This window comes from Nicotiana sylvestris, chromosome 10, assembly GCF_000393655.2.
Source record: "Nicotiana sylvestris chromosome 10, ASM39365v2, whole genome shotgun sequence".
Classification (NCBI taxonomy): Eukaryota; Viridiplantae; Streptophyta; class Magnoliopsida; order Solanales; family Solanaceae; genus Nicotiana; species Nicotiana sylvestris.
This window is the reverse complement of record NC_091066.1, coordinates 29733177-29743534: the sequence shown is the minus strand read 5'-3', so window position 1 is coordinate 29743534 and position 10358 is coordinate 29733177. Positions and strand designations below refer to the sequence as shown.

Below are 10358 nucleotides of genomic sequence, written 5' to 3'. Positions count from 1 at the left end.
TTTATTGAAATGAAATATTTATACTTGGGCATGGTTAAAATGGGAATAATGTGAATTTTGTATGTGCATGCTTGATCAATCATAGTCAAGGGTAGAGTGTATGATTAAAACTTGAAGTGCTCCTCTCTAGTTAATATATGTACGTTTTTGGGGTGTAGTTGATAGTCCCATTGCTCGAGGACGAGCAAGAGCTAAGTGTGGGATGTTTCTATTTAGCTTAAAGTATATAATGTATATTTATATGTATATCGCCTCAAGTTTTACTCATGTTTCGTAGATTTTAGATGTGGAATGTAATGATTTGTGCTAATTCGTGGTGTTTTATGTGTAGGAATCATCCGGAGGCAATATGGGATGAAGATGCGAGATTGGAGGAAAAAAGGAGCGAAACGGGAAAATTGCCACAAACAGTCGTGATGCTTTTGGTAGCTATGACCAGTTTGGCGAGGTCGTCTGCTTTGGCATTCTGCGCCCGTCGGATCTGGTCAAGCTAGAATTCGTCGAACTCGGGTAATATGTTGCAGATTATGGTCTAGTATTTTTGCAACCTTTATTCCTTGATTTGGAAAGTCCATGTGACTCGGTTGACTACGAGCTGGGAATCACAATAGAGTTTCAACCGTTTCGCCCCATACTTGAGTGTGCAATTACGGCCTTATACTTGGCCTCATTGTTAGTCATATCCGGGCACCTTATGGACTAGCGGATTACTTCGCCTGTAGGGACCTCGAGTACGAGTCCTAGTCTGGACCCTGATGCGTTGGATGCACCATAGGTGTATAAGACCTAGAGGTTTGTGTTTGGACGGAAGCTTGGTGTAATGACCCGACTGGTTGTTTTGCTTTCTAGAACCCCGTTCCCCTAAATAAGACTTCTCATACTTGCTTTTACTAATTTATGACTTGCAGGGATGGTTGGTTCGGGATTTGGAAGAGTTTGAGTTGAAATCGGAACACTTGGTTCCTTAAGGTTGACTTAAAAGGCCAAGTTTGACTTCGGTCATCATTTTGAGTAAACGACCTCAGAATCGGGATTTGGAGATTTCAACAGGTCTATATGATGATTTCAAACTTGGTCATATGTTCGAATCAGGTTTTGAATGACTCTGGAGCGTTTCGGCGACTAATAGTGAAAGTTGATTCCTAAAGGATTTTTGAAGTTCTTTAAATTTGGTTTGGAGCGAGTTTTTTTATATTGATGTCCGAATGGAATTTCGAGACCGTGAATAGTTCCATAATGTTATTTAATACGTGCATGCAAAATTTGGTATCATTCTGAGTAGTATAAGTACGTTTCAGCACATTGAAAGTATAATAAAGAATTTAAAGTTCATAAGTTTGATTCAATTGGTTTTAGAGTGTGATTTTTAGTTTTAATGTTGTTCCGGGCATTCCGAGGGTTCGAGCGAGTCCGTTTTATGATTCAAACTTGTCGGTATGTTCGGGCGGGGACTCGGGCACCCCGAGCGTCAATCGGACGACTCGAGTTAAGTTAGAAATTTGAGAAGGAGCTGAAGCTCCAGTTCTGTCATAACCGCACCTGCAGTTGGCCAGCCGCAGGTGCAAAACCGCAGAAGCGTCTCACCAATCGCAGATGCGGCCTAAGGGGTGGAGCCCAGGTTCCGCAGATGCGGCTTCTCTTCCACAAAAGCGATCCCCAAACCGTAGATGCTGCCCCAGCTAGCCCCGTCCAATTCTGCAGAAGTGAACGATCCCTCACAGAAGCGAGACCGCATATGCGATCCCCTAACTGCAGGTGAAAAAATCGCTGAAGGCAGTGCCTTCATTTAATAAGGTGATGTGTCATTTTTGACACATTTCATTTATTTCTTGGGTAATTTGGGAGCTTCCAAAAGGCAGATTTCAACCTAACATTTTGAGATAAGTTATTTCTACTTAATGTGAGTTTAATTCATAGCTTAGGGGTAGATTACACCATGTAAATTAGTGAAAATTATGGGTTTAGAGTAAAACCTAGTGTTTTGAAAAATAAGATCTAACCACGAAATTCATTATGGAATGAAGTAAAAAAATCATACTCTTGATTCTTAGGTTATGAGTAACAATTTTCTTCCAAAATTACCGGAATCCGGGCATGTAAGCCCGGGGATGGATTTTAGGAACCTTGCATTTAGGGTTGGAAAATTACTTTAATAGCTAGAATATGACCTCTTGAGCATGTATTGACTAGTTCTTACCCCATTTGAATAATTTTGGATTGTTCGGCTCCGATTTGAGGGTTTGAGCGCATTCTTGAATTTGGAAGTAAGTTTTGGGGTAATGTAAGTTTCTTTTCTAACCTTTTAAGAGGGAATTTTCCCATAAGAGTAATAATTGAATATGTGCCTCTAATTTCAGGGGCTACATACGCACGATGTGACGAGAGTCCATGCGTAGCTACTATTATGCTTAAGTCCGGAGAGTCTAGGACCCAAAAGCATGCTTTACTTGCCATATTTGTAACTTTATTGTTAATTTAAATTGCGTAAATCATATCGAACTTGGCGAATGAATTTCCAAAAAAAAAGTTAAACATCATTTTCTTGACCATTAAAGAGAAGTTTGACATTACTTTGGATAATTGCTTTCATAATAAATTATTGATTGACTGTTTGATATGTTTATCTGTATTTGATTGCGTCGCATGTATGATTCGTGAACGGGTTAATAGATGCATCTATGGTTCGCGTCGTTCGACCCTCCGATAGTGAACACTTTATTATTATGTTGGATCGAGCCATACGACCTCGGCATTATTTGTGCATGCTATTTGCTTGGTGTACTCTGTGACTTGAACTGCTTTAAATATAAATTGCTAACTGAAATGTCGGAAACCGAAATACTATTTATGAAAGAATCTGTCACTTCCTATTATTAGCTGTTATTTATTCATGACATCCATGCTTAGCGTACACTTAGATTATATTATTATTGACCCTAGTAAGCGTCAAGTCGACCCCTCGTCACTACTTCTTCGAGGTTAGACTGGATACTTAGATGGTACATATTGTTGATGTACTCATACTACGCTCATGTACTTAAATGTACAGGATCTGAGGCAGGTACATCAAGCTACCAGTTCGGTGCATGTTCCTGACCGAGATTCCACGGTAAGCGGCCCCTTCTGAGCCATTCAGTAGCATGCCGGAGTCTCTCCTTTTGTTATTACTGTCTATTCTATTTCAGGTGGTATGATAGTTATATTCTTTTGTATATTCTACTAGTTGCCCTCGTACTTGTGACACTAGTTCCTGGCACACACATTGGTAGACTATACTTTTGGGTTGTATTTCTATTATTATGAATTTGTTAATTATCGACTGTTTTAAATTTAAGCTAAGTAAAAGTCAGGATTGTTTAATGAAATAATTGGGAACTCACTAGTTGATTAGGGTTGGCTTGCCTAATAATGGTGTTGGGCGCCATCACGACCTATAATGAAATTTGGGTCGTGACAACATGGTATCAGAGCACTAGGTTCACGTAGGTCTCACAAGTCATGGGCAAACTGAATAGAGTCTTGCGGATCGATACGGAGACGTCTGTATTTATCTTCGAGAGGCTATAGGGTGTTAGGAAAATGCTCTTTATTCATCTTCTATTGTGCAGTTGATGGCATACTAAATTTCCTTCTTTTATTCTCTCATAGATGGTGAGGACACATACGGTAGACGTTTCAAACCCGGAAGGAGCTGCTCCCCACATTGCTAGAGGACGAGGCAGAGGCTGGGGTGGGCACTGGCCTGAGGTAGGGGACGAGGGCGTCCCAGAGCTGCTCCAATTGCACCACCGGCGGATCCTACGGTGGATCCTATTATTGAGGAGTAGGGAGAAGTGCCCGAAGCAGCGCCTGCCCTGACAGATTTCATGACAGCACCAGGCTTCCAGGAGGTCATGGGCCGTATGTTGCGGTTCATGGACTTTATGACTCATGCTAGTTTATTTCCAGCAGACCCAGCCACATGTCAGGCAGGAGAGGGAGCACAGACCCCTACTGATTAGGCTTCTGGTCATGAAGACTCCGGGTGCACTACCTATAGATGGGGCCCAGCCAGTTGTAGTTGTGGCACCTGAGCCCAGTCCAACTGCGGACGATGATCCGCAGAAGTTATTGGACAGATGGACTAGATTACACCCTCCTACCTTCGGAGGTGAGCGTCATGAGGATGCCTAGAATTTCATTGATAAGTGCAAGGACAAACTGCATAACATGAGGATATTGGAGTCCCATGGGGTTGACTTCACTACTTTCCAGCTGGAGGGCAGGGCCGGTAGATGGTGGCAGTCTTATATTCTCGGTAGGCCAGCGGGTTCTCCTCCTATTACTTGGGGTCAATTCACACAGCTTTTTCTAGATAGGTATATTCCACCCTCTGAGAGGGAAGAGTTGCAGTATCAGTTTGAGCAGCTCGAGCAGGGTCAGATGTCAATGACCGACTATGAGGAGAGGTTTTCTAAGTTGTCCCACCATGCATTGATGATACTTCCTACTGATGCAGAAAGAGTGCGGAGGTATATTGCGGGGTTGCATTCTGGTATTGGGGCCAACATGGCCCGAGAGGTTGAGATGGGGACTCCTTATTAGCTGGTAGTGCAGATTGCTCGGAAGATTGAGGGGTAATGTCTGAGAGGTAGAGAGCAGATGCAGCCAAGACCAGATTCTATGCTTTTCTGGCCAGACCAGATGCATTGGCCTCAGATGTCGTTATCACAGGTACTATTTTCGTTTGCGATAGGGATGCTTCAGTACTATTTGATCCAAGGTCTACCTATTCATATGTATCATCTATGTTTGCTCATTTCCTGGATATTCCCAGGAGTCCTTGGGTACTCTTGTTCATGTGTCCACTCCTGTGGGCAATTCTGTGGTTGTGGATCAGATCTATCGGTCATGTATGGTCACATTCTGTGGTTTTGAGATTAGAGCTGACCTCATGTTGCTTGGTATGACCGACTTTGAGGTCATCTTGGTCATGGACTGGTTATCCCCATATCACGCCATCCTAGATCGTCATGCCAAGACTGTTACTTTAGTGATGCCAGAGTTGTCGAGGTTGGAGTGGAAGGTTTCCTCGGTTAGTACATCTAGTCAGTTATCTCTTTTCTGAAGGCTCGACATATGGTCGAGAAGGGTTGTCTGGCTTATCTAGATTATGTTCGGGACACCACCGCAGAGTCTCCGACGATTGATTCAGTTTCAGTAGTTCGGGAGTTCACCGATGTGTTTCCTTCTGATCTTCTAGGCATGCCACTATATCGTGATATCGATTTCTGTATTGATTTGTCTCTAGGTACCCAGCCTATATCTATCCCACTGTACCGTATGGCTCTAAAAGAGTTGAATGAGTAGCTTGAAGAACTATTAGCAAAGGGGTTTGTGAGACCTAGTGTGACACCTCGGGGTGCACCAATGTTGTTTGTGAAGAAGAAGGATGGAACCATGCGGATGTGCATTAATTATCGCCAGTTGAACAAGGTTACCATCAAGAACAAGTACTGGTTGTCGTACATTGACGATTTGTTCGGCTAGTTGCAGGGTGCTAGGGTGTTCTATAAGATCGACTTGAGATCGGGGTATCATCAGCTGAATATTCGGGACTCAGATGTCTTGAAGACTGCTTTCCGTACTAGATATGGCAATTATGAGTTTCTGGTGATGTCATTCGGCTTGACTAATGCCCCAACAACGTTTATGGACTTGATGAACAGAGTGTTCAGGCCTTATATTGATTCCTTTGTTATTGTCTTCATTGATGACATCTTGATCTACTCGCGTAGCCTGGGGGAGCACAAGTAGCATTTAAGAGTAGTGCTTCAGACATTGCGAGAGCAGAAGCTATATGTTAAGTTCTCAAAATGTGAGTTTTGGCTAGAGTCAGTAGCATTCTTGGGGCATGTTGTATCAGGAGAGAGTATTAAGATGGATCCCAAGAAGATTGAGGCAGTTCAGAGTTGGCCGCGTCCTACTTCAGTGACTGAGATCGGAAGTTTCCTAGGATTAACAGGTTATTATCGCCGATTCGTGCAGGTCTTTTCATCCATTGTAGCATCGTTGACTAGATTGACCCAGAAGGGTGCTCCTTTCCGTTGGTCCGATGAATGTGAGGCGAGCTTTCAGAAGGTCAAGACAGCTTTGACTACAGTACCGGTTCTAGTGTTGCTTTCCGGTTCGGGGATGTATACGGTATATTGCGATGCTTCATGTATTGGCTTAGGTTGTATATTGATGTAGGAGAGGCGAGTTATTTCATATGCTTCACGTTAGCTAAAGATTTATGAGAAGAATTACCCCATGCACAATCTAGAGTTAGCAGTGGTTGTTTATGCTCGTAAGATATTGAGGCATTATCTGTATGGGGTGTCATGTCAGGTTTATACTAATCATCGCAACTTATAGCACTTGTTCAAGCAGAGAGATCTTAATTTGAGGTAGCGTAGATGGCTTGAGTTACTGAAGGATTATGACAACACCATTCTTTATCATCCGGGCAAGGCAAATGTGGTCGCGTATGCCTTAAGCAGGAAAGCAGAGAGTATGGGTAGCTTGGCATTTATTTCACCGGAGGAGAGGCCACTAGCTTTGGACATTCAGTCCTTGGCTAACAGAATTGTGAGGTTGGACATTTCAGAGCCTAGTCGAGTCCTTGCGTGTGTTGTTGCTCAGTCTTCGTTATTGGGACAGATCAAGGCTCGGTAGTTCGATGATCCGTATTTGGAAGCTCTCAGAGAGACGGTCCTACAGGGTAGTGCCAAGGAGGTTTCTATTGGTGAGGATGGTGTCCTGTAACTCCAGAGTTATCTATGTGTTCCTAATGTCGATGGCGTGAGGGAGAGGATTCTAGAGGAGGCACACAGTTCATGGTATTTTATTCATCCAGGTGATATGAAGATGTATCGAGACCTGAGGCACCATTATTGGTGGTGGCGGATGAAGAAAGACATAGTTGAGTATGTGGCTGGGTGCTTGAATTGCCAGCATGTTAAGTACGAGCACCAAAGGCCAGGTGGCCTACTTCAGTAGATGCCTATACCTGAGTAGAAATAGGAGCCGCATTACTAAGAATTTCGTAGTTGGGTTGTCGCGGACCTTGCAAAAGTTTGATGCAGTTTGGGTCATTATCGACAGGTTGACCAAGTCTGCATATTTTATTCTTGTTGTGACTACCTATACTTCAGAGAGGTTGGCCCATATCTATATTCGGGAGATAGTTTGGTTGCACGGTGTGCCTGTTTCCATCATATCAGATAGAGGCCCTCTGTTCACTTCCTATTTTTGGAGAGCCATGCAGGGTTAGTTGGGGACCCGTGTAGAGCTCAGCACAGTATTTCACCTGCAGACCAATGGGAAATCGGAGTGGAAAGTTCAAATTCTAGAGAACATGATTAGAGCATGTGTGATTGACTTCGGAGGGCAGTGGGATCAGTTCTTGCCTTTGGCCGAGTTTGCTTACAACAACAGTTATTAGTCCAGCATTGAGATGGCTCCATTTGAGGCTTTATATGGTCGGCGATGTCGATCTCCTATCGGGTAGTTTGAGCCTGGTAAGGCTAAGTTATATGGTACAGATTTAGTGAAAGATGCCTTGGAAAAGGTAAAGTTGATCCAGGAGCGACTTCCACAGCACAGTCCAAACAGAAGAGTTACGCATATCAGAAGACGTGGGATGTATCATTCATGGTCGGCGAGAAGGTTCTCTTAAAAGTCTTGTCGATGAAAGGTATTATGAGATTCGGAAAGAAGGGAAAGTTGAGCCCCAAGTTTATAGGCCCATTTGAGGTATTGAGGCGAGTTGGGGAAGTTGCTTATGAGCTTGCTTTACCCCCCAGCCTATTAGAAGTTTATTCGGTTTTCCACGTGTCTATGCTCCGAAGGTACTACGCCGACCTATTGCATGTGTTAGACTTCAGCACTATTCAGCTAGATGAGAGCTTGGGGTATGAGGAGGAGCACGTTGCTATTGTTGATAGACATGATCACCAGTTGAGATCCAAGAGGAATTTTGCAGTAAAGGTTAAGTGAAGGGGCCAACCAGTCGATGGGGCAACCTGGGAGTCTGAAAGGACATGCAGAGCAGATATCCACACTTGTTTAGCACTTCAGGTATGAATCTAAACCCATTCGAGGACGAACGCTTGTTTAAGAGGTGGCGAATGAAACGACCCGACGGGTCGTTTTGCTTTCTAGAAACTTGTTCCCCTAAATAAGACTTCCCGTACTTGCTTTTACTAATTTATGACTTGCGGGGATGGTTGTTTCGGGATTTGGAAGAGTTTGAGTTGAAATCGGGACACTTGGTTCCTTAAGGTTGGCTTAAAAGGCCAAGTTTGACTTTGGTCAACATTTTGAGTAAACGACCTCAGAATCGGGATTTGGAGGTTCCAACAGGTCCATATGATTATTTCGGACTTGGACATATGTCTTGATCGGGTTTTGAATGACCCGGGAGCATTTTGGCGCCTAATAGTGAAAGTTGATTCCTTAAGGATTTTTGAAGTTCTTTAAATTTGGTTTGGAGTGAGTTTTTGTGATATCGAGATCCAAATGGAATTCCGAGACCTTGAATAGTTCCATAATATTATTTAAGACTTGCACGCAAAATTTGGTATCATTCCGAGTAGTATAAGTACGTTTCGACACATTGGAAGTAGAATGAAGAACTTGAAGTTCATAAGTTTGATTCAATTGGTTTTAGGGTGTGATTTTTAGTTTTAATGTTGCTTCGGGCATTCCGAGGGTTCGAGCGAGTCCTTTTTATGATTCCAAACTTGTTATTATTATGTTGGATCGGGCCGTACGACCTCGGCATTATTTGCGCATGTTATTCGTTTGGTGTACTCTGTGACTTGAAGTGCTTTAAATGCCTTGAAATATAAATTGCTAACAGAAATGTCGGAAACCGAAATACTATTTATGAAAGAATCTGTCACTTTCTATTATTCACTGTTATGTATTCATGACACCCATGCTCAACATACACTTAGATTATATTATTATTGACCCTAGTAAGCGTCAAGTCGACCCCTCATCACTACTTCTTCGAGGTTAGACTGGATACTTACTGGGTACATATTGTTTATGTACTCATACTACGCTTCTGTACTTAAATGTACATAATCTGAGGCAGGTGCATCTAGCTACCAGCCCGGTGCTTGTTCCTGATACTTTACCGAGATTCCACGGTGATTTGCCCCTTCTGAGCCGTTCAGCAGCATGTCGGAGTCTCTCATTTTGTTATTACTGTCTATTCTGTTTCAGGCAGTAGGATAGTTATATTCTTTCGTATATTTTACTAGTTGCCCTCGTACTTGTGATATTAATTCCTGGCACACACATTGGTAGACTATTACTTTTGGGTTGTACTTCTATTATTGAATTTATTAATTATCAACTGTTTTAAATTTAAGCTAAGTAAATGTCGGGATTGTTTAATAAAATAATTGGGAACTCACTAGTTGATTAGGGTTGGCTTGCCTAACAACGGTGTTGGGCGCCATCACGACCTATAATAGAATTTGGGTCGTGAGGCTTTCCTTTTGACTTCAAGCATTATTTTTGCACTGAAGTCGGCGACAAAATTGACGAACACCTGCGACTTTATTGTCGTTCACAGTTGGTATGTGATATCACGCTTTCTTAGCTCGATGGCCCACTTGGCTAGCCTCCGCGATAGCTCGGGTTTATGCAAAATGCTCCTTAGAGAAAAGGTTGTGACAACCGAGAAAGGGTGGCACTGGAAATAGGGTCTAAGCTTTCGTGACGCTACGACCAAGGCCAGAGTCAATTTTTTGAGGTGCGGGTACCTCATCTCTGCGTCGACGAGTGTTTTGCTAATGTGATAGATAGGAGATTACGTACCTTTGTTTTCACGGATCAAGACTGCTCTTATCACTACTTCGGAGATGGTTAGATGACGAGGAGCTGCTCTTTAGGTTCGGGTTTTGAAAGTAGGGGTGGTGATGATAGGTATAACTTCAGTTCTCACAGAGCCTGGATGCAATCGGGAGTCCATTCGAGGCCATTGTCCTTTTTGAGTACGCCAAAAAATTTGTGGCATCTATCAAACAACCGCGATATGAATCTTGATAGGGAGATGATTCGTCCAGTCATCCTTTGGACTTGCTTTTTGGTGGTCAAGAGCTCAAGTATCCCTTCGATAGCTTTGATTTGGTCTGGGTTGACCTCGATCCCTCGTTGTGAAACCAAAAAACCCAAGAACCTTCCCGAGGCTACACCAAACGCACATTTTTCCGGGTTCAGCTTCATTCTGTACCCCTTAGTATGTCGAAAGTTTCTTTCAAATGATAGATGTGATTCTCTGCCTTTTCGGACTTGACCACCATGTCATCTATATATACCTC

At 43.0% G+C, this 10358-nt stretch overlaps 1 protein-coding gene across 1 annotated transcript; it reads left to right on the top strand.

Annotated features, from left to right (window-relative positions):
- Window positions 1–5919: 5919 nt before the first annotated feature.
- On the top strand, window positions 5920–8019 carry LOC138879141 (uncharacterized). Its single transcript, XM_070158729.1, has 4 exons — window positions 5920–6183; window positions 6265–6369; window positions 6493–6692; window positions 7566–8019. Exons 1-4 carry the CDS (start codon window positions 5920–5922, stop codon window positions 8017–8019), a joined length of 1023 nt encoding a protein of 340 aa, XP_070014830.1.
- The last annotated feature ends 2339 nt before the right edge of the window (window positions 8020–10358 follow it).